Source organism: Schistocerca nitens, chromosome 6 (genome assembly GCF_023898315.1).
Source record: "Schistocerca nitens isolate TAMUIC-IGC-003100 chromosome 6, iqSchNite1.1, whole genome shotgun sequence".
Classification (NCBI taxonomy): domain Eukaryota; kingdom Metazoa; phylum Arthropoda; class Insecta; order Orthoptera; family Acrididae; genus Schistocerca; species Schistocerca nitens.
Window position 1 is genome coordinate 467,129,028 of NC_064619.1, and position 25,988 is coordinate 467,155,015.

A 25,988-nucleotide genomic window follows, 5' to 3' on the forward strand; every position below is an offset into this window, starting at 1 on the left:
AACTTCAGTTTGTTTATTTACAAAAAATGTAAGTAATTGAAATATGTATAGAGAATATATTGTTAAGCATTTGTGCTGCACAAACACCTCATGACAGCTTCTGTATGGCCTATCTCATGTATAAGTCTTATTACTCATTTCCATGATAGCTACAATATTTTTAAGTGGATATTAGCTGTATAGCAATGCAATTCAGTTAAGAAAGGGGTAAATCATTCCATAGTAAAATATTTTCAAAGTTTGACTGGGAACTATCTTTACAAGGTGTCTAATGAGATATAAACCACCACGGACTTTTCGACATGCAAAGTTAATGTAGTTTGTCCACCACAGACTTCATCAGTGTACACACCTAGAAATTTGCAGCTGCCAGTTTCTGTTGATGACAAGGGAACCTCCCCATCGCACCCCCCTCAGATTTAGTTATAAGCTGGCACAGTGGATAGGCCTTGAAAAACTGAACACAGATCAATAGAGAAAACAGGAAGAAGTTGTGTGGAACTATGAAATAATAAGCAAAATATACAAACTGAGTAGTCCATGCGCAAGATATGCAACATCAAGGATAGCCTGAGCTGAAGAGCGCTGTGGTCCCATGGTTAGCGTGAGCAGCTGCGGAACGAGAGGTCCTTGGTTCAAGTCTTTCCTTGAGTGAGAAGTTTACTTTCTTTATTTTCGCAAAGTTATGATCTGTCCGTTTGTTCATTGACGTTTCTGTTCACTGTAATAAGTTTAGTGTCTGTTCTTTTGCGACTGCACCACAAAACCGTGCAATTAGTAGACGAAAGGACGTGCCTCTCCAATGGGAACCGAAAAGATTTGTTCGCAAGGTCATAGGTCAACCGATTCCTCCACAGGAAAACACGTCTGATATATTCTATACGACACTGGTGATGGCATGTGCGTCACATGACAGGAATATGTTGTCGACCCACTAACTTGTACATTTGGCGAATGAGTAAAAAGATTCTTCTACCTTGCCCGATTTTGGTTTTCTTTTGGATGTGATAATCACTCCCAAAAAAGTGATGAAAACATAACAGTTTGTCATGTAAACTGAAAATAAAAAATTTAACTTTTCACTTGAGGGAAGACTTGAACCATGGACCTCTCGCTCCGCAGTTGCTCACGCTTACCACAGGACCACGGCGCTCCTGAGCTCACAGTATCCTTGATGATGCATATCTTGCGCATCAACTACTCAGTTTGTATCTTTTACTTATTTTTTTATAGTTCCACACAACTTCTTCTGTTTTCTCTATTGACCTGTGTTCAGTTTTTCAAGGCCTAATCACTGTGCCAACTTATAACTAAATCTGAGGGGGGTGCGATGGGGAGGTTCCCTTGTGAGATGATACGTATGTTCTTGACATTGGTATGGTGATAACTGCCAATAACTGAGAGTTGGTGGCCTTTACCTTGAGGCCCTGATCATTAAAGTATTTTGTTAATTCTGTTAACAAAGCTATTTTGTACCATAGAATATGACTGAGGCATCATTTGCATAGCTTATAATGTGGGAGTTAATGGGTTGTCCAGTGTCATTAATATATGTGAGAAAGGGACCAAGGATTGAGACATTAGTTATATCTTGTATTAATGTTTCACTGGTGGAGTGAAATTTTATAATTTTTTTCATATACTTGTAAATCAATTTAGTGCATTGCTTACAGTTCAAAAAGTATGTTGATGTAAGGTGCACGGATGAAGTCTCCATATTATATGACTTAAGTTTCTTTAGAAGTAATCTAGGTTTACTGTGTCAAACTATTTGTCAGGCACGAGGATATACGTGCAGTTTGCATCCTTTGGTCCAACAGACAGGGAAATTCATGGAAGAACTATGTAACTGCTATGGTCCCATTTAGCCCTTATGTAAAGAAATCTATAAGTGGTTCATTTTTTGTGAGTACTAAGCTGGGACAAGATAATACTTTCAACTATCTTACTGAAGGTTGGGGTTAATGATACTGGTCTGTAGTTAAAGACACCTTCATTACTTCCTGTTTTCTGCATTGGCTTCATGATACTCATTTTTAAAACAGCAGGATGATGTAGAGCTACATTTTGCAAAGCTGATTTAACAACTGTTTTAACTGTCTGTGTTAATCCATCTTCTATCTTATGATGTTTTCTTATATAATATAGTTTGGAAAAATTTTGCAGTATAAAATATTGATTTCAGATCCTCATTATTGAAACAGGGTGTATACACGGACAAGGAAAAAAATTCCCGGATTTCTCCTGGATTTCCTGATTAAAAATACACTTTCTCCCAGGTGAAACATAGTTTTTCCCTGTTAACTGACAGTATATTTTCTCTCGGAACTGTATAACTTATCAATCCTTTGAATGGTTATGGTTTTGTACATGGGCGTAGAATTTCCCAGCGCTTTAGAAAACGAAACTCAGGGGAAAAACTATCTTTTGGAAAGATGTTTGATGAACAGTAACATGTACGCTGCCTATTTTCGTATTATGAAAGTATAAATTTGAATTCCACCAAACACCGCATGTTATTTTCCGAAGCACTGAAATTGAGATTGCGATACGTATTTGTAAGCCAGTCATAGCTCATGTCATGTGATCTTGCCAGCCGATGACAGTGGATATTCAGAGCTTCAGACACATGGTGTAGTCAGCCAATAGTAACATCACTGTTAAGTAGCGCGAACACATGAACAGGAAAAGTTAACGTGGAATGTTTCCCTCTGTTATATATATATATATATATATATATATATATATATATATATATATATCTGAAAGAAAGATGATGAGACTTACCAAACAAAAGCGCTGGCAGGTCGATAGACACACAAACAAACACAAATATACACACAAAATTATATTTTTTCCACGTGGAATGTTTCCCTCTGTTTTTTATATATATATATATATATATATATATATATATATATATATATATATATATATATATATATATATATATATATATATATAATGTTGCTACAAGAAAAACAAAGCTTTCACATGTAATATTGGTCTCTAAGGCCAATATGCTGAAGAGAAGATAAGCTTTCACATATAATGTTGGTCTTTTATGCACATATTACATTTTAAGATATATCACACAAATGTGCCAGTAAATTTTTTAATGACGACATAAAAGTGTGATCTTCTGGGCTATAAATTCTTCTAAATGGCTTGTCATCAAAGATCTGATTTTTAAATGAGTCCCAGATTCCCAGTGAAGTAGGCATCGACTTGATATTAAGCTTTTAAATGTGGTTTCAGGATGTAAATTTCCTTGGGTACCAGTACTTTAATATCTCATGTCTGGTTCTTTGTTATGGCATAATGCCATACATGCTAGAAGATAAAAACGTACACTTGAAATGCACCGAACAGTTGAAACTAGCCCATAGTTTGAAATTAAACCCTTTGTTTCAAATATATTGCCTGCCTCAGCGAAAAAGATTTATAAAAGAAAATTTCTTCAGCAAACCGATAAAAATAACTTCATTGTTCTACATGGCAATTAATGCTTGACTGTCAGAAAGGTGGAAATAAAATAAAATCTGAAACTAATAACATATTTTAGCCTTCCGTAATTATGTGAATGATAGCTCCCGGCCAAAGAAATCAATTTTGTTTTCATTTGACGTGAGTGCAGTAGACAAAGAGGAAACAGCAAAATCACTAAATGTAAACATGGGTCACAGGAGACTACACACTTCCCCATTATAACTCAGACTGCTCTGTGCATCAGACCCGTATCTACGATATTTCCGAACTGGGGCAATAGGAAATGGTGGTGTCCCTCGAGTGTTTGAGATAGGACATCTAAAACTTAAAAAAAAATTGACTTTTCAAAAATATGTTCATTTTGTAGCGCACATCTTTCTGAAGAGTCTGATACACAAAACATACGTGTCCGAGGAATTGTAAGACATGTTATTTGATCTTAAGTGTGCCAAAGTGCAGCGCCACACCTCTTCACACAGCATTCTTCTATTGCACATCACTGTATTTCGGTCTGTGGAATTGAAATGTGTATATTTTATACTGGATGCCATCAAACTATATTCAGGACAGTGGAAATAAAAAAAAACCTCTTCAGAAGATTTGCACTCTTTATTCCCTATTAGCTAACAACTTGCTGCTTTGTGTGACATAAAATTGAGTATAGGATACATAAAACCAGTAAAGAGAAGAGACAAGCAAGACAGTACACATTTCTTGAATCCTTAGCTCCAAGAATTTTTTTCGCTCTAATCTTGCTGCAGCTTTACATGGCATGCTTTCCATTCTGCAAACTGATCTGTTACCTTATCAAAGTTCGTCAAACGTTTTGCTACATGAAAAATCGAAATGTCGTCGTATAATACTGAAAAAGCTGTAATTACAAACAGGCCCAAGACTGGTGTGGTTTCTCGACCTGATTATCTGTATTTTGTTACTGTCTGCAAGATAAAACAAAATAGGCCTTTATAATACTGCAGCAATTGTAACACACGCCAAATAAATGAGACTGTTTTGGCAGAAATGGACTTTTTTATAACACGGCAGAATATAATTCACAAAGTACCAATATCAAATGCCTATTAGGCCTACTACAAGCAAAAAGCTTTGCATTAGGAAATAGTTTTACACTTCATTCATACGCTCCAGTTTCTCAAGCATGAGATCGAAAAGTAGTATTGCGTAATTTTTATATAAATTTGGAATCGTCATATTCTTCCATAATTTAAGTGATGTCACCATTTCTTCTCCTTCCTTGTTCTAACAAACAATGATGTCATCACTAATTCTGTATTTATTCCTGCCAATGTCAAAGCTTATTTGTCGGTTAACTTCACTAACTCTGCCAGAATCACCATTTTAGTTATCCTGCGATTATTCTCCAGCTAGGCATTGTTACGTGTTCGTAAATGCATTTTCCGTGCTACTTCCAGAATAGACCTTAAAGCGGCTGCTAGCCAGAGACTGTACAACTGGTCTTGCTAGTAAGCGATCTGGCCAAAAATTTTCTGTCAAAGTTTCATTTTCTTGGATACACCTAGAAGATAATACGTAATCTTTCTTACCTGTTGTTCTTGTTAGTTGTTTCTTCGCACTCTGGTAGTCTGAATCTATGGATTTCACTGGTAATCATAACAATGCTCATCATTTGAAAACCCAATCAACCACATAATCAGACAATGGTTGGCTTTCTTTCGTTTGGCTATAGTCTGCTCAGCTCGTATAGCCCCTTTTGTCTGCAGGATGGATGAGGATTCCACTGACAGAGACATCACGTACACTCTGCACGCATTCACAAATCAACTTATGATTCATTCAGAAATCAGCTTAGGATGCGTTCAATAATGTTCAAAAACTGACAGGGACACATTTCAAAGTCATACGAATTGTTAACAGTTGTGACGTCATGCTCATCGGAGGCAATTTGTTGTTACAAAGCATTGCATAGTCTTCCTAAAGCCTTTGACATGTTTTGCTGCTGGTAGATGCTTGTATGAGCACTGTGTTTTGTTGCTGTATTTGGCACATTTCCTTTGCAATTTAAGTTTTATTTTAGTTTTTTCTCTTGTTCGTGTTTTATTGCTGCAGCATTATTCTGCAGTAGCAGGATACAGTAATATCCTTTGTTAGAGTATTGGTTCTTACCAGTCAAAATTACAAAAATTTAACGGAGAACAAAAACAATGAAAAATCCCTGGAATTAAAAAAAATTCCTGGGTTTTTCCTGGTTTTCTCCTGGATGAAAAAACTCCCGGGTTTCTTCCGGATCTCCCGGTTGTCCCAGGTCGTAGACACCCTGTGAAATGATGGTCAAGTTAAGTGGGATTTCAGAAGCAGGTTGACAGATTCAAAGAAAGTTTCTTCAACAAAAGGTATACTGGAAACAAATATTGAGAAAAATGTTTTGCAAGTCTACATGAGGCACACAAATCTGTGAAAGGGAAATATGGATTTTGGGATAAATGGAAAAGAGGGAACTGGAAGCAATTAAAATGTCATGTTACAGAAGGATATTAAGTGTAAATTGGAGGTTTAACATGGAGAGATAATGTTTGAAAACACTTACCAAAAGAAGTTGAGAGGTTAGCGGGTGTGTGATAAGATTTCCATGAAAAGTTAAATCGGCATTGAAAGAATGTTGGAGATGAAATATTAAAATATTTAAAACAGATTACTGAGTATGTTAAGGTAATAAATATGTACATATGAACAGATTACTACAAAAAAGAAAGAGATGAAGGGTGGCATCAAACCAGTCTTTAAAGACACATGACTCCTCTTGTGCAAGAGGAGTTTGAGATATCTTATTTATAATGTAGTGTGAGAATTTCGTTGCACATTATATTAGGAATTTACAACATGAAGTTATCTATGCATGGATAGCATTCAGTTATAAGACAGAACTTATGGCCAGTACTGACTTTCAGGAGAAATATCAATACTACCAATATACATGCACTGTCCTAGATTTTGGAACTAATAATATTTCCTTCTTTAGAGTGGAGAGAGTGGTAGACTGGGGAAGATTAAAAAGGCAGGATAAGTCACTCAGATCACAGAATGAGAGGGACCCACCTTTTATGAGGATAAGGGGAATAAAGTATTAGACAGAGGATAGTATCATGCAGAATAGAGGATGAAATGCATAAAATATTGTACTACATGTGATACAGATTTCAGCTGTTTAATTATAATCATAATTTCTGCATTTTATTTTTAAGTATGTGATGCACCTAATTTTCTTTTTAGGATATTCTGAAGGATGAAATTTACTGTCAGATAATGCGACAGCTGACTGACAATAAAAACCACTTGAGTGAAGAACGTGGTTGGGAACTCATGTGGCTGGCAACAGGTTTGTTCTGTTGCAGCAAGATATTACTTAAGGTAAGTTCATATGGTGTAGATTTTTCCAGTATATGAGCTATGATGCATTTTTGTCTTCCTTCTCATCATCTCCATCTTGTTGTGTGATTTGAACATAGTGACTCAGCAGAATTATTCTGTATTTTATGGGCAGAAATCAGGCAGAAAGTCACAATAAAAAAGGTAGTAGTTTGTGGTAGGATTCATATATCAGCATCAGAGTTCATAAGGCTTTTGTATAATATGTGATGAATGTTACATGTTCAAAATTCATTTAAAAATATGTATAGTTAAGATCCCATAGTGTGTCACTGTGTTGAATGTTAACTGTCTGATAACAATTACTTTTGGGAATACTTAAATTGTGGCCTCTGCTATCTTTGGGTCATGGGGATAATAACTTAGGGAAGTATACACTATCATTAGAAATAACTTTTATAGAGACAGAGTATAAAAAACTTATGTTTATCAATAGTCACATTGCATCTCCAATGCCTTTGCAGCCAAATATCAGAGGGGGTGGAAATAACTGCATGAAATTGTTTGTTTCTAAGCCCAAGAACTCACTTTATTAGTGAATACAATAGTATGTTGTAGTGTGAACACTTCATTATTATAATTGCCCCTGTTGGCTGACTAAAAACTCACAGAGAACCGCTACGTTACCTACTTGTCATTGTTACCTAGATGAAAGCAGACACAAATGTTTCTGGAACTGTTGTTTATTAATGACCTACAGATGGCTTAGAAAATTATAGCTAGACAGTCCTACAACTGGTTAATGGCAAGAACAATTAATATCTTCCAGAATGAGATTTTCACTCTGCAGTGGAGTGTGCGCTGATATGAAACTTCCTGGCAGTTTAAAACTGTGTGCTGGACTGAGGATCGAACTCTGGACCTTTGCCTCTCGCAGGCAAGTGCTCTACCAACGGAGCTACCCAAGCATGACTCATGACCCGTCCTCACAGCTTCAATTCTGCCAGAAGAGCTTCTGTGAAGTTTGGAATGTAGGAGATGAGGTACTGGCAAAATTGAAGCTGTGAGGACAGGTCGTGAGCCGTGCTTGGGTAGCTCCATTGGTAGAGCACTTGCCTGCGAAAAGCAAAGGTCCCGAGTTCGAGTCTCAGTCTGGCACATAGTTTTAATCTGCCAGGAAGTTTCAGTTAATATCTTAATCTGACAGGGACTCATACAATTTCAGACAAGCGAGAAGGATCTCCTGATTCTATAAATTGACACTGATAGCCACACATTAAATGATTATAGCTGGACAATAAGCTAAAATAGAGCCAACACATAGGAAAACAATAATGGTGCTCATAGTATATTTTGCTTGAAGAATGCCTCACTGTGTTGTCTTTATGATCAGGGTGCTGGCTCAATTTGAATACATTTCCACCTTTTGTTGTATGGAATTATCAGTGAAGTTAAAGTCAATAGAGTATATAAACACATATCTTGTAGAAGCTTGTTCAGATAAAATTAAATTCATACCCCACTTTGTACTAAAATTACATTTTAATTGTGTATGTTATTGAGATAAAAATCAGGTCCATATGAACTGTGATTCATGTAACTATAACATCAGAAATAAAAATAATTTTCTTAGAGACTTTGCCTCCTTGTGTAAGGTTCTGAGAAGGTTTCTGTGCTTTAGTGCAAAGGTTTTCAACAACCTTCCACTGATTATAAAACAAGAAAACGAAAATCATTAAACTTCAAATGCAAATAATATACCTGCTCAGCTACTCCAAGAAAGTATCCAATTATCTACTTGTAGATACAGAAAGTGAAAATTCCCATCAGCTATAAAGCAAGTAGCAATATTCCTTGTAAACAGTCCTCTATTGTTATGGCAAAGCCAAATTTAATATCATGACAGACTGCATGACCACAGAATAACTGCTAATATATAACATTGCCAGTAGCAATTCTAAAATCAATATCAACATCATACATTTGTTTGCATGTGGTTGGAGGCCTCTATAAACATGATGAATAGAATGATATGGTGGGAAGATGTTAACTAGTTTATTGACTGATAGAAATTATGACACCAATACACAAGATTAAACTGAAAATGTACTTAGAAATTTGATGAGAGTCAGAAATGTTCTTATGGTGACTGGTCACTAAGCAAACCTAACATACGTGCAGTGAGTGACAGCATGTTGCAGCAGCTCACATGATTTATTGAGCACTTAGAGGGGCTTCTCAGCTTTTGGCGAGATCACTCCATTTCATTTCTTAAGACATACATGTACATACAGTACAGTCAACCATTAAATTAAATTTAGCAATATTTCCACATCCTTTAATCCAAATACATAACGTATCATGACTTTATTTACAACTACACCTAGAATGTATACACAACAGTTGCTCAACAGCAAGAGATGCACTAGGAGAGGTAGGATAGGGCCACACAGTCCCCAACCCCTTGGTAGTGATTATGTCTCAGGGTTGAATGTTTTCCAATGGGCCGGCTGGAGTGGCCAAGTGGTTCTAGGCGCTACAGTCTGGAACCGCGTGACCGCTACGGTCGCAGGTTTGAATCCTGCCTCGGGCATGGATGTGTATGATGTCCTTAGGTTAGTTAGGTTTAAGTTGTTCTAAGTTATAGGGGACTGATGACCTTAGAAGTTGAGTCCCATAGTGCTCAGAGCCATTTGAACCATTTTTTTCCCAATGAAGTAATTACAGACACATTATCCTTGTAAACATGAACAACAACAATACTAACCCAGTTTTGATCACTGTTAACATCAGTATCCATCAAAGCAAAGTATTTAATATCATGTTAGGGTACAGGACCACAGAATAACTGCTTACATGTAATAACAGTGGTAGCAAAGATAAAATATCAGTATCAGTGTTATAAATCTGTTTGTATATGGTAGGATGCCATGTATAAACATGATGAATAGAACAATGTGATGATGACTAACTAATGACTGACAGAAATTATGACTGTGTGATTGTGATGACTGGGTGTTGTGTGCTGTCCTTAGGTAAGTTAGGTTTAAGTAGTTCTAAGTTCTAGGGGACTGATGACTATAGGTGTTAAGTCCCATAGTGCTCAGAGCCATTTGAACCATTTTTGACTGTGTGATTACTCAGATAACATAAACAAGATCAAACTGATAATGGACTTAGGAATTTTAAATAAGTCAGAAACACTCTTGTTCTGGACAAATGTACTAAGCAAACCTAGTGCACACACGGTGAGTGACAGTGTATTTCAACAACTTATTAATCTTGTGTGCATCCAAGAGGCAGGGCCCTGTATTAAGAACCCAGAGTTGCACCAAAAAAAAAAAAATGCTTCTTGGCTTTTGGCAAGATGAATGAGTTTTATTTCTTAAAATGATGTAAACAAAGCACAGTCAGCGATTAACTCTTAAAATGATGTGAACAAAGCACAGACAGCCATTAACCTAAATTTAGCAATATGTCCATGTTCTTTAATCCAAATACATAACATAATAGTGTCTGAGACTGTGTGGCAATGATGTCTTGTATCAGAGAGTCAGCACAGTACTGTTGACATTGAACACAAGTAAATCTGCAGTTATGACTTAAACCCCAAAGATCAGCTATCCATGCCTGATAGGACTGCTTAATTGCAGTTGCTATTGGTGAAAGTCTACATGGGAAGGAAAAAGGTGGGTTTGCTTATGATAATAAGCTCTGAAAAAATCACACATCTGAGAAAATGACAATGCCCCAGGGTCTGTTAATGAAGCGAATTTCTGAAGAGAGAAAGAAACAGTTTTGGACGCAATCCAACACAAGAAAATTGATTATTGCACAGCCGAGTCTGCTACATGAAAAGCTGCATACTGCTGCTGTAAATGCTGCATGTATGAATCCCACTTTCCTTCCTCCTCTTGGAATGGTGGAAAAGCTGGGGGCATGATTATCTGTGCTGAGGGCGGCTGCAGACAGATTGTGGCACCCACTGAAGTAACCAACTTAGAAAGCAAGTCTAGCTGCTGTTGTTGCTGTTCAAGTAGCAGCTGCAACTGCTACTACAACAACTGAATCAATGCTGAATCCATTGTTCTCATGGAACACACATAGAAAATGACCAACCTCATTGCCAAAAAGTGTGGTATCTATAGTTTTATTGCAAATAACAAGTATACAGAAAATACAATTGCAGTGACTAAGCACCAGAGTTTATGCACACATGTCAGGCACAATGGTAAAAACAGTCAGGCCAAGTCCAATAACCGGCAAGTTCACCATAATAAATTACGGAACAGTCATACTTGGCAGACAGAACCTCAATGGAGCGGGAACAATATAGGAAAGAGTGGGGTGTGCTGCTGGTGTGCCACCATCTCCACTCAGCCAGTGGTGGCACTGGCAACAAATGAGAGGCACTCTCATTTCAATTTCTCCCCGGTGGCATCAAATGAAATTTCTGCAATTGTGATGATCACAGCATATACGAACAAGGCTCCACATCTCTACCCCCCCTTTGGGGAGCTGGTGCCACCATCTTCAGTGGGAAAATGCAAGAGGCTGAGAAGACAGGAGTGGCACCATAGACAGAATGGTGTAGCAGAGGAGGCTGTGGTGCGGCAATGGTGGCAGCAGTGGCACTGGGGGCAGCACCAGCAGCAATGATGGAACAGCAGCTGTATGTTGATGATGTTCAGCTTGATGACAACTGATGAGGCATTGCTGTTGTGCCTCTGACTCAGTGAAGCACATGGCCGGAAGTGGCCTTGATAATAGGGTGCCATCCATGGGAACAATGACATCATGCCGTCAGTGGCATGGAGCAGGTGCAGTGACAACTGGGGGAGGGCTGATGACTGCTCCTGTAGGAGGCCAGTGTCCATGCGGCTGCTGTCTAACATTAGTGGAGGACCCGGCACAACTGGCAGCCACATCTTGATAGTGACAGTGCCCAACAGTTCCTGAAGCTAAGGCACCCCCATCATGTCCAGCCTCGGGAAAGAGCGGTGCTTGCAGGTGGACCGTCTGCCAGTGTCGGCTGTGGGTGGGTGTCATGGAAGATTGGCACTCTACTGTGGGTGCAACTGGCTCTGATAACAGGAGAGTGACATTACTGGTGTCCATGGTGAATTTTCACTGACTGTGCATCACTCACACTGTTGTCAGTGGCCATGCAGGCCATCAACTGAAACTATATGCCCAGATGATGATTAGGACAACACAACACCCAGTCCCTGAGTGGAGAAAATCTCCAACCCAGCTGGGAATCGAACGCGGGCCCTGAGGATTGACATTCTGTCGTGCTGACCACTCAGCTACTGGGGGCGGACAGGTGAAATGGTGTGGATGTCATATGGCAATTCCCCAGTGGCTAGGATGTAAGACAGTAGGGGTACAAGTCCACAGGAATAGAGTGATCAAGCCCTCAGAGTCATCCAAGGTGGTGCTAAGGAGGAGAGTTCTGTCACCTACTGTCAGCTGATGACAGAGGAGAAAATAGATGCAGAGCAGATGAGACTCCTTGGCAGGCAGGTGCTCATGCCAACCACTGTATACAATATTGGCCACCTGTCAGAGTATGGGAGCTTGCCAGGTGACCTTTTTTAACGAAATCGCCGTAATGTCGAATTCGTTAAAGAATGATGAATAATAAATTTTATCTTTTGCCTTTTAAGTTAATTTTTTTTCGTGCGAACTTTGTTGTAGAACCACTCTCTTAATTTCGTGTGGTAATAAAAATTTTACTTTCTTAAGAATTACGTACATTTAAAGAAAAATATTACGTGCACTCATATTAACTGGATAATATTTAGTTGAGAATTGAGTCCTTTAGATCATTCGGCCTTGGCATACACTTTCCTGATGCAGTGGGTTTTTTTTTGTTAAATATTTTTACTGAATTTTATCCCGGCAATAGCCATAGAACACAAGATTATCTCTATCAGCAGAAAATGTTATAATTATTGCCAAGCCGACATTTATCACTGATCAAACCTACTTCACTATGCATTTGAGTTATTTTAAAGAACCAAACTGTTTAAATTTCAGTGTTAACTAACATTAACTATCCGCCTACGAATGCACAAACGTATAATTAATTCAAATTTTATCAGCCACAGGATCACTGTAAAGAAAGAACAATTTCTTAATTCACGATTGATTATTATGCATCTGTTCCCGATTTACGGGTTTGATAATTTTTTTAAATGTGCCGCCTCTTCAGATCTGCGATTGTTGGTCGCGGCACAGCCCAGCAACACCGCTAAAAAATGCTGAAAAATTCTTAAAGAAATTTTATAGATGACGTGGGCAAGCTAATTTACATAAATAATTCACACTTTTGATAAATACTGATATATTTAGCTCAAACAACAATTCAACTCACATTAATTCGTAGCGCGTCGTCTAATGGCGGCTACGTCCAGACAGAGACAAAAGAATTCTACACATTCACGAAATACATCTACACAGCTTCCTACCGCTTACAGCTCTAAGCAAGGAAGACCAAAGAATACATAGTGCATTGTCCTTTTATAGTATTGCTGACTATTAACATTTCTTTGTAATTTCACTACATTATTTCCCTCTGGCTGAATTTCACATCTCTGTTATCGCAGATATTGACACATTTTGCAATTACCTAATGAATATAGAAATATTACCATCCTAAATACAGAGAGAATATTACTACAAAAAATATTAAAATAATAACAAATGTCTTTTACACAAAATTCAATAATGTTTTTCGTTAAATAATTACATTATATACAGATTGCTGAGAGCGGCGTATATGGTACAAATAAATTTCAGTTTGTTAGTGTGTGAGTTTGCCAGGGAACGTTACATTGCCCCCTGGCAGCATTTGGCAAAGAGTTTTTACACTTTGACACAATGGTGCCAGTAACGTTCTTTACACTTCTGTATGTTTTACGGAATGGCTCTTTTATTTAGTCCCAGGGTTATATAAGTTCATGGCTCCCCCATTTGGGCGTAGGCAAACAGGAAACCTGGGCAAAACTGTGCCGGAGCCCAGCCATCCCAGTTGGTTTATAGTCAATATTGTCTTTTTAACAGTTATTCATTTGAATTAAATTAGCAGTTTGTCACAAACGGGTTACACAATTACACAATATCACAGTCACATATAGTTCAATGGAAGGTTTTTGTGTGTGTGATACTATTATTCTTGTGATACACTACAAGGTCACTTGTCCTAGGATATATCACTCACGTACGTACATAGTAAATGTTCAATGTTTATCGAAATGAAGTCATTAACATGTTATTCAGTTTATGTGAACATTTCAAAAAGTCAATAATGTTGTATTTGGTGAGCGGTGCGGAGTGATTGTTGGGCGGCGCTCGGCGCGGCGCGCTGACTCCGTGTAGGTCACCGCCCCCGGCGTTGACAGCTATAGCGCGGAGGGGCGTGGCTGTCTGGTCTGCTACGGGCTGCCGTGGCCGCTGCATAGCTGATGTAGCCGGATGCGCGTTGGGTATCAGCTCGCCCGTGCGACGTCTTCTCGCGGTGCTCCAGGAAACATGCAACAAGTTCACAAACAGTGTACTATCCTTATAGGCATTTTTCCTGCTGTGGGAAAGAACGCACACAGTTAGTGGTAGTTATTACTCAGTAGGCCTTCACTAGTCTGGTTTGCACAATGTTTCGTTGTCACAGTAACACTTTTATGGGCACACAATATTCTTCACCATGTCATGACTTGTCATTAGTCACACGCAAGTTTTCACCTTAGGACAAAATCAAAATGTATTTCTGTAGTCAATGCGCTTTCCTAGCGTCCCTTGACACACAAAGAGTTAAAGTTTGACACTAACTTGATCACCTTCCGTTATCGGTTCACTGTTCGTGTCGTGCTAGTTCCTTGTCCACTTGCACACACGGTGATGATACAGTTTTTTTATTACTTATACACAACTACTCCGTGACGTATTGCTGCAGGTTTAACAGTCACTGTCTGTCTCTGCCGCACAATACTGCACTTTTGTTAAAGTTCCTTTATTTCTATTTACAATTTCCGCTGCTCAATTTTGTTTGTAACAGCACATTCGTAACTCTTTACCAAGGTGTGAGATTTGCGTACATGGTAACAATTACTCAAAATTCGTATTAGTTTGCCCATAGTCATCTATATTCGTGTTCGATTAGATTTTATTTGTGCATTCCAGCCGGATTCAGGCATATTGTTCAATAACTCCTTTGTACTCATGTCACACTTTACTATTAACGTCCTACGTAACTACAGTGTAGTCTCTGTAGGCAAAAATTTACTTGGACTGTATCTGGCTAGCTCCTTTTAACTGATTGAATATGCACATGCTTCAATTGAAGCTTCTTTGTGCGTAACTTTGCGTTACATTAATTTACAACAAGGTTGCCTCCCGTGGTGCCCTCGGGTCACTACTGGGTGCATTATTTTCTCTGATAATATTGGTGAGATAATAAAGTTCTCAGGGCCTCATATTACTGATATTATTCTGGGTTCGGATCTGTCAATCTGACAGCTACACATATATACATACATACACATAATAGAAAAGATTGTGCCAAGAAATATTTCAAATTTGACACACATATTGGAAATTATGTAATACACTAACTAATCCTTACTAAAATGTTCTTCTTGACTGAACTTTGTCACAGCTTAACACTACAAATAATTGCACTAATCAGATTATCTGTGCAAACATTTAGAGCATGTTTTAGATAACACAAATTAAAAGAGTACATAACATAAATATCCATACACATAAGAAAGTCAATCATATTCTTATAACTAAACACTTCTACACTAGTACATACACTATTAATGTTCATTAATTACAAAAGAACGGTGTCCACATAGGACTATTAATCTTTTATTGTAGGAATGCTTTTACATCCTTACGCGAATACAGTCCCCGTACTCTCCCTGAGTGGGGATCTGCTAAGAGATAGCTACACTCATGTGGCACACTTACTACTCTAAAAGGTCCATTGTACACCAATTGCCACTTGCTATTCTGTTTCAAGGATGCCGAGGACTTAGGATGATTGCGTAAGAGTACCAAGTCCCCAACACTAAATTTTTGGTTATTCGTCACATGTCGGTTATATTTTTCTTTCCTTTTCTGAGCGCACCTGGTAAGGTTGCACCCTGCTTTTCTTATCTTCTCTTCCTTAGGCTCAGGAATGACTGGGACCTTAGGCAAAGGTGCCAGCCACTCGTTCAGAACTCTATTATTATTCATTAATATCTCGTTTGGTGGATACCCCGTAGAAGCATGCGGGGTTGCGTTGTGAATTTCTACAAACTTAGGTATCAGATCTGGCCATCTTGTGTGTTTATATGCAATGTATAACCTGAAAAATTTATTTAACTCTCCAAATGTTCTCTCTACTAAACTTGCTTGTGGGTGAAAGCGGGAAATTAGTATATGCTTTATATTTCGTTCATGTAAATAGTTTTTCCAGGTATGGCCTGTAAAATAGGAAGCATTATCCGATATTATCGCTTCTGGCTTACCCACTTGTGTAAAATATTCTTTCCCTAACCATTTAACTATTCCACGAGCAGTGGCTGATTTAAGGCAGTATATTTTTAAATATTTAGAGAAAAGGTCATACACCGCTAAAATGTACTTCAATCCACCCCTGGCTCGTGGGTAGGGTCCTGCTATGTCTATAGATACTAACTGAAGTGGTCGATGAGGCACTATAGGATGCAGCTCAAACCTTGTGGACTTATTTTGAAACTTAGCTTTTTGGCACAGAGGACAAGTCCTGATAATGGTGCGAGTCTGCTGGCTTATCCCCTTAAAATAACAGAATTTGGATAAAATCCTTATTGTTTTGCCTATCCCAGGGTGACCCCATGCCAAATGCGTGTGCCACACTACAGCTGGGATAGCCTGTTGTGGTATACACACGACTCCATGGTCATTTGACAGACCTGTTTTATAATACAGAATATTATCTACTATTTTGAAATTCTGAACACTTTTAAGATTGGTTCCTTCTTTAATTTTGCTAATGATATCTCGCCAAGTCGGATCTGTTTCCTGCAATATAGACATATTCTTACACATATGTAAAAAGTCCCTCCTATGTACCTTATCTTGTACTAAGAGTATTCGATATTCCTCCGATTGTTCCAAAATATTTGATATTGAGGATTGCCCTAATGGGAGCCTCGACAAGGCGTCTGCTACAACGTTATCTTGTCCTTTTAGGTACATGATTTTAATTTTATATTCCTGTAATGCTAACCTCCATCTTAGCAAGCGGGTATGGTATAATTTGCAAGTCATAAGATAGCTCAAAGCCTGGTGGTCACTGAATACTTTGACTTCTTTACCATAGATGTAATAATTAAATTTCTTTACCGCCCAAACCACTGCAAGAGCCTCTAATTCAGTAGCGGAATATGCTCTCTCGCAGCTGTTTAGTGTGCGGCTGGCAAATCCGATTACATTGATTGTTGTGGGGTCGTTGCTCCTGTCCCACTGAAATAAACACGCGCCCAGACCGTATGAACACGAATCTGTCGCTATACAAAAATCTTTTGTCATGTCTGGGTGTCGCAGTATGTTTGCATTCACCAAGGCATTTTTGATAGCGTCAAATGCGCGCTGACATTCTTCTGTCCACACCCAGTGCGCACTTTTACGCAACAGGCTCAATAAAGATTCGTTATTCATTAATTGGTTTGGAACAAACCGTCTAAAAAAAGATGCTAGACCTATAAATGCTTTGAGCTGTTTCTTAGTTCTCGGACTAGGAAACCCACGAATTGCATCAAGTTTTTTGCTGTCAGGTTTGATGCCTTGTGGTGTTATTATGTGACCTAGAAATTTAATCTGATTACGTCCAAATTTGGATTTATCAAGATTTGCTGTTACCCCCGCTTGCTTAAACCTTTCTAAGACTTTACTCAGTAGTTCTATGTGCTCCTCCCAGGTGGCAGTGGCAATCACTAGATCGTCTACATACACTGTTACCCTTTGCAGCAAATCCGGACCCAAAACCGCGTCAAGGGCTGTTATGAAAACTCCTGCACTTACATTTAGGCCGAAAGGTAGTACCCTAAATTGGTAGCTCCTTCCTCCAAATATAAATGCAGTATATTTCCTCGACTCGGGTGTGAGCAGGATTTGCCAGAAAGAACTTCTCATATCAATAGATGTCAAATATTGCACTCCATGGAATTTTTGAATTTGCTCATCAAGATTTTCCGGATGCGTCCTGACAGGTACAATAATTTCATTTATGTCTCTTGCATCTAGTACTAACCGTACCTGTCCGTCAGCTTTTGCTACCGCCACCAAAGGACTACTATAAGGGGACAAAGACGGTTCTATTATTCCCCACTCGATCAGTTTTCTTATTTCTTTAGCTACTATTTCCTTCTTGGACCAAGGAATGGAGTATGAGGCTCGACAGTAAGTTTTGTGAGGCTTTACCTCGATCTTGTACTGATATCCCTTAACAATTCCTGGTCGTTCTGAAAATACCTCTGCATAATTAAATAATAACTGTACCAAATCCTGCTGTTGCATAGAATTCAAATTTTCGGACTGTGACACTTTGTTCACTAATGCGTCCATATTCGCTTTTGATTGATCACCTTGTACGTCAGGATAATAGAGATTCTGTCCTAGACAATGATTGTCTAAATGTAGTATCGACTGATTCCTACATTTTATATTAATAGCATTACATTTAGGTACAGGTACAGGTACCTCTCCGGATCTGAGCATGGACAATTCTATTCTCCTACCAGCATTCATCAAACTTAATTTTCCCCGAGAAAGGTCGATTATTGCGTCCCTTTCTCTCAAAAAATCTACCCCCAAAATGCAGGCTACTTTTAAACCCTTTACTACCAGGAATGAGCTCGCTATGGCTTCTTCCCCTATATACATCTCTACCTGCACTTGGAGTTTAATTATTTGTCGCTGTGCACTTATGGCTCCAGTGACTTTACAATTATTCACGGGAAAAGTCAGCATACGCCTTTCCTTCCCCAGTACTTTGAATAAGTCCATACTCATAACACTGACAGTAGCACCTGTATCTATGACTGCTTGCACATCAATATTGTTAATTTTGATCTCTATTATCGCTTGTACTTTGTCTTTGTGTTCCTTTATGCACGTGGATGGTTCAGTTATTAGTTCGTCTCCCATCTGTACCCCGTCATTATATCTAAGGATACAGATTTTGTTCGGTGTTTTATTCTGTGTCGGGCTGCTCTCACTCCAAACCTCAGCCGACGATGGAGAGCGTATCTCGGCTGCATCTAGTTTGTTGAATTATTGCTAGTGGATGGGCGTGGCTGCTCTGTGTCACTGACCTCCACTATGTGCACGTTGTGTTGCGTCGGCCGCCACGGTTGCGCAATTGGCGCATTTTGTGGTGGCGGTCGGTTATTGTCATATCTATCACTGTTTTGCCGGTCCGGACTGGGCCTCTGGTTCTGTGGCCAAGTTCGGTTTGCATCATTATAAGTATTAGTGTTGTACGGCCCCCTGGCATTTTTCCATCTATGATTGCTTGGTGGGCTTGTTTCATACCGGTCATCGAACCTCCTCTTTCGGTCATTATTCACCGGCGGACTATTGCCGTTCCGGTCTCTACCTCTATTTCCGTTTTGTGCATACTCTTGTCTCCTATTATTACCTCCGCCGTTTCCATTACTTGGTGGAGGCGTGTTATTTCTACCATTTCTATAACCGTTTCCGTTATTTCTAGCCTGTTCAGAGGCTGCCTTAACGTCCTCCTGAATTAGGTCAATTGAGTCCAGAACAGACAAGAAATGTTCCATATCATTTTCAGGCACGTGTATAAGCTTTTCCTTTACATGTATCGGCAAGTGTGATTTCAAAAGCCTGATCAAATCCCGAGATGAAATCTGTTCGTCCCAGTAACGGGTCTTGTTAATGTACTTCTCAAAATATTTTCGCAAATTGCCTAGTCGTGGAGAATACGGCTCTGGATTATATACTTCCTTCCGTAATCTCTCCTGAATACATGTTGACCAATATTTGGCCAAGAATGCCTTTTCGAATTGCTCATATGTATCACAACTGTCAGCTGCTTCGGTTGCCCATAATGCAGCATCTCCTTGTATGTATGACATAACAAACTGTATTTTCTGGGTATGACTCCAAACGCTAGGCAAAATGTTTCTAAATCCCTTGATAAACACTACAGGGTGAACAGATTTCTTCTCCGTTGTAAAGATCTGAAACTGTCGGTTCCTAATCAGACTTTCTTCAATCACTACTTTGGAATGACATTTATTTGTTCCGCTTACATTGGTTGCCTGTTCTGTCTCGCAGTCGCAATTTTTTACTGCAGTATTTATAGGCCTATAATTGTTGGACCTGGCTGGCGTGACATACGCCTGTGCCTCGTCCTGCCGCAAGCTAAGTTCCATTTCGGCAAGACGGCGGTCCACACTCCGCTGCCACAGCGGAATGTCCTTTTGCACTATCTTTTTAAGATTTTGCACATCCGCAGTTGAGTCCACCTCTCTGGCCTCAATTGCAGCGTGCACTTTCTCATCTAATTCCTTTGTGAATTTACGTTCTACTTTGTGCACTTGTTCGGTCACTTTGTCCTCAATTACTTGAGTTGTGTCAAGTTCTAGTTGTTCTACCCTATTAGTCAAGACACTGATCTCCTCTACGATATTGGCATTAGCCACTTTGTAATGACTACAACGGCTTCTGACATCAAATGTATCAATTGTGTTACTAAATGTGACACTTCTGTCACTAAATGTAACTGGGTTTTCTCTTTTGATGCAAGTCAATTGTCAGGATGAGCATTCTAAAGCATTCTGTGAGGGTGAAAATATTAAATAAATTAACTTTTCTCTCTTAACAACATGTGGGCAGGGTGGGTTCTTCCTTGGCTCGGGTATGAGGTCGAATGAAACATCATTTTTACATAAGATAACTTTTATTGAAGATTTGTACAACTGTATCTTACGGGATGTTCTGGTTCGGAGAGCGGCAGCTGTGTCGTTTGTGAAGTCTGCTGCGGCAGCGGCGGCGGCGGCGGCGGCGGCGTCTGATTACGCGTAGCGGTGTGTATCTCGTGTCGCTGTCTCGCCCAGCTGACTGGAGAAGCGCAGCGCGAGGTGGCCCATTTAATTATTGCGAGCGAAATCGTGCATCGGATGATACCTTGGGTGTCGCGTCCCAGTGTTTCTCTTCTCTAAGCGGCCGCGTGTGTTCTGCGTCGGCCAGCGGAGCGGCGCGGCGGGGGAAGGCCAGTGTGGCGGACTCGAACCACGGACTCCTGCTTGCCAGTCTTCGGCTGTCAGGTCTTCATCCCAGCTCACAGGTGACTGCTGATGTGAGGCCGTCTCCTTCCCGTCCTCACGAGTCACCCGGGTATGTAAAAACCAGACTTCAAATACCTTTTAACTTCTGTCTTCTGGCGCTGCGGCTGCTGTTTGCTATTCCATTACAGCGGCGGACTTGGTGCGTCTGTGCATGATGCAGTCTCTTCTTGCATGACGGTCTTCAGCACCGAAACTGACTGAAAACTTCTTCGTCTTCTTCGTCTCTTCTCTCCGTCTCCGTCTTCGTCTCCGTCTCCGTCTCCGTCTTCATCTGACTTCATCTGTCTGGCCCACTGCGTCTCGCGTATTTATTCACTTCAGTTTGCTGGAGGTGAACGACTTCACGGTCATTGCCTCGTCTGTCACGTTGAAAAGCTTCTCGAAGAATCTTCTTAACGTCGGTCGTTGGCTCTTGGAATGTAGGTGAGGGCCTTTGATCACATGTGACGACTGAGAAACACGTGAGCCGGTCATTGCCTCTTCTGTCACGTTGAAAAGCTTCTCGAAGAATCTTCTTAACGTCGGTCATTGGCTCTTGGGATGTAGGCGAGGGCCTTTGCTCACATACGACAACTGAGAAACACGTGAGCCGTTCGGGCGATGCCCTGACGGCTGAATCGACAGCGCCCGCTTATGTGGAATTTGCTGACTTCAGGGTCATTGTCTCTTCTGTTCTGCTGTACGGCTCGCTGCTTGCGAGTATGTAACTCTCTAAACTAAACCAAGTTTTTCATTTATATTCTAATTTCTAGTTCACTTTAATTTCACTAATTTATTTACTTACGTACCACTCAACATTCCTCCACCCTTCGGAGAAATTCGCCCTCGAATTTACCACTCAACATTCCTCCACTCTTCACACGGCAAGAGCACAAGCATTGAAAACTTTCGACTTAGAAGATTACACACGCTTCACATTAAGTATGTTGAAAATACTTTATCACTTTACTAAAGCACTGTACGCTCATGAATCACATAGCTCACACATAAATGGTTGTAATAAGTGTAACAGACCTTGATGACAATGAATAAACAAAAATAGATTATTCACTTAGAAAGTTACATAGCAACACCTGTTTAATCTACCCTATACTAATGCAAGAATATCTATTCTACAGTATTGTTCATTTTAACATGAGTCTGTTTAATAAAGAATGAAGTACAATAAACAAAATTAATACAGTAGTGCTCAAAAGTAACCACTGAAGTACACTAGTTAAGAGTGTGGTATCCAATTAACAGGGATTTGATGAAGTGGTATATTATTATTTGGCTTATTTTTTCGTCTTAAAAAAACTGTACAAAGCAGAAACACCAACACAAAGGTTCCAGATATACCCGTTCCTAGCATTATAATTTTAGTTTTGTGTTCACCTTTTAATTTTAAAACATGTTGCATCATAACATTGGCATCAATTTTGCCTTGCTGTGAGTTTATGAACATATCTAATGACTTCAGAAGGGAACTGTCAAGGGAGTCATTGAGGTAGGACAGGTTTTGTGTAGGAAATGCTTGCATGGCGTTTTCTGAAAAAAGCAAACAACATGGTTATGAACCTACCAACCTAGTAAAAACAAAAACAAAGAAAAGAAGGAATACATTGTTAATTACAAGATCTACATGTCTCTACGTTCAACTTTTCTTTCTTAAAAAATAAACCCTTATCATTTATTAATTATTTACATATGTATACTACAGTCTACTAAGATTCAACTAGGACATTCGTACTCTTGGTCGAAGATTGTATGGTGCCATGTCTGTATGTTGTGCTGGCGTGGCCACTCTTTTTCCTTTTCGGGTACTTCCTCCACCCTTCGGAAAAGCAGACACTATTGTTGAAGGAATCACATCTGGAGCGCCCTTAAAAGGTTTTAAACGACTTGCATGGACAATAGTAGTTCGGGTGGGCAGTTGCAATTTAACGTTGACTGGTGACGTGATCTCAATAATTTGATAAGGACCTCTGTAGTTTGTTACAAATTTCTTCGTTTTTCCTTTAGCCATGTAAGGAGTCGAAAGCATAACCCACTGACCGATTTTGTAATTTGGATATTTAGCTTGGGTATTACCTAATCTTTCCTGTCGTTCCAAAGCCTTTGTATTAGATTTTTGAACCTTTTTCCATACATCCTTCATCATTCGACTGAAATCTCTTACTGTTTCTCCGACTTTTCCGTTTTTCTGCCTGATTACATCAAAAGGGGACGGCATTTTTCTCCCATAGACCACTTCATAAGGTGACATGCCAGTTGCTTCATGCGTTTTAGCGTTGTATACCGACACGATTATTGGTAAATACGTATCCCAATTGGAATGTTGTTCGTTAATATAATAACTAAGCATCTTGCCAATTGTCCGATGAACTCTTTCTGTGCGCCCGTTGCACTGAGGGTGTAACGGAGTTGTGCGTAATTTACGTATTTTTAGTAAGTGGCATAGCTGTTTCATTAGTTCAGACATAAAATTAGATCCCTGATCTGTGATAATAACTTCAGGTACGCCAAATTTAAGTATCCAGTTGTTAACTAAAGCTTGGGCAACTGTATTTGCTTGCTGATCTGGGAGACTCACCATAGCTAGATAGCGTGAAAAATGATCTATAATTGTAAGAACATACCTATTACCAGCAGGTGTTTTATGAAATGGCCCGTAGAGATCGATTCCACAGATTTGATATGGACATGAAGCCTCGGGGAGCCTCTGTAAGGGTATTTTTGAACGAGAAAGTTCAGCTCGTTGTGCGCACGCAATGCAATTACGAACGTACTGCGCAACATCCTGCTTTCTGGTTTGCCACCAAAATCGCTCTGCTACACGTCTTTCGGTTGTCCGCTGTCCACCGTGTCCTGCAAGGATATGATCGTGGGCCTCTGCCATTATTTCTTGTCTAAGGTGTTGGGGAACAACAATTCGCGGTCCAAGTTTTGTTTTACGGCATAATACACCATCTTCAAAGCAAAATTGTTTTTGAGTTGCGTATTTTTTGCATTCTGTATCCTCATCTTGTGCCTTTCTCCAATCCTCAGTATCTCGGCCTGTTGCTTCCAAAAGTGCTATTTTCCGACTTAGGCAATCTGCATTCGTGTGTTTTTTGCCTGGTTTATGGATAACTTCGAAATCCATTTCGGAAAGACATAGGGCCCAGCGCGTGAGACGACTAGATGGATCCTTTAATCCAAGCAACCATTTTAAAGCTGCGTGGTCTGTAATGACCTTGAATTTCCTACCATACAAATAGCATTTAAAGTATTTGATACCATAAATAACACTTAACAATTCTTTTTCCGTTGTGGAATAATTTCTTTCTGCTGTTGTTAGTTGTCTCGAAGCGTAGGCTATGGGGTGTTCCGCGCCATTAATATTCTGACTCAAAACAACTCCTACTGAATGACCACTTGCGTCGCAGGATAAAATAAATTCTTTATTATAATCTGGGTAGGCTAATACTGGACTGTGTGTTAACTTATCTTTAAGGGTTTGAAATGCTAATTCACAATCTTCAGACCAATGAAATTTTGCACCCTTTTTCAATAATTGGGTTAAGGGTCGGGCAATTTCAGCGAAATTTTGAACATATTTCCGGTAGTACGATGCGAGACCAATGAAACTTTGTACCTCCCTAACGCGTTGTGGTGTTGGGAAGTCCTTAACTGCCGAAATTAATCGAGGATCTGTTTTAATTCCTTTTTCACTAATGACATGCCCTAGGTATGTAACCTCTGTCAATGCAAAACTACATTTTTCCATATTTAATGTTAATTTAGCTTTTCTAAGTCTCTGAAAAACATTACGCAGACGCACAGCATGTTCATTAATGTCTTTGGAGAATACAATAATATCGTCTAGGTATACACAACATTGCTGAGTTTTGAGTCCTCGCAATACTCCATCGAGTAGTCTTTGAAAAGTTGCTGGTGCATTTTTCAAACCGAAAGGCATTCTTTTAAATTGCCAGTGGCCTCCAGGGGTAGAAAATGCTGTTTTATGCCTATCTTCAGGTGCAACTTCCAATTGATGATATCCGCTACGTAGATCGATTGTTGAAAAGTATTTACTGTTACCCAAACTGTCAATGATGTCTGTAATGTTTGGAAGAGGATAAACATCTGAGATAGTTTGTTTGTTAAGGTGTCTGTAGTCACAACAAAATCTATATCGTTTCGTACCGTCGGGAGACTTCTTTGGAATAATTACAATATTTGAATTATAAGGCGAATCAGAATATTCTATAATTCCATCTTTTAGATGCTGTTCTATAAATTCATCCAGTACTGGCTGTAAGTGATGCGCAACTCTATAAGGCTTCCTATAAACTGGGGGGCTATTTCCTGTTGGGATCCTATGCTGTGTGATATCTGTTGCTGGCAGTGGACCTTCTGCATTAAATAAATCTTGAAACTCAACTAAAACTGCTTCTATCGTGTCTCTATCCTTTCCTTTCAAATGCTCAATCTTCTGGCGTAATGCGGTTTTATAGGCGTCTGGTTTCTGACCATCGTTAATATCTGACCAAATGAAATCTTCTTCTTCAAAAGTACTGACTGTAGCTACTAATATTCCCTTATGCAACTCTTTGTCCTCCACTCCGAAATTGTCAATATGTACCGGTACTTTTCTTTCTCCCTCAACGTCTTGAACCCGTACAACACTTCTACGTACAAAACAATGTGATACATCTAATTCCTCATTTTCCTCTAAAGGCTCTATTAGACACACTGTATCTGTAGGTACTTCGGAGTCAACGGTCATCCAGAAAAGTTTTCCTGAGCCAGACGGTATCTGATCCCGCGAATCAACCTTCAAGGACG

At 39.4% G+C, this 25,988-nt stretch overlaps 1 protein-coding gene across 1 annotated transcript in view; it reads left to right on the forward strand.

Annotated features, from left to right (window-relative positions):
- LOC126262482 (myosin-VIIa-like) overlaps nucleotides 1-25,988 on the forward strand; it is a 390,655-nt gene that overhangs the window by 304,643 nt on the left and 60,024 nt on the right. Inside the window, exon 32 of the mRNA XM_049959145.1 lies at nucleotides 6,736-6,873. Within this exon, the coding sequence (XP_049815102.1) occupies nucleotides 6,736-6,873 (138 nt within the window). The remainder of the gene's footprint in view (nucleotides 1-6,735; nucleotides 6,874-25,988) is intronic.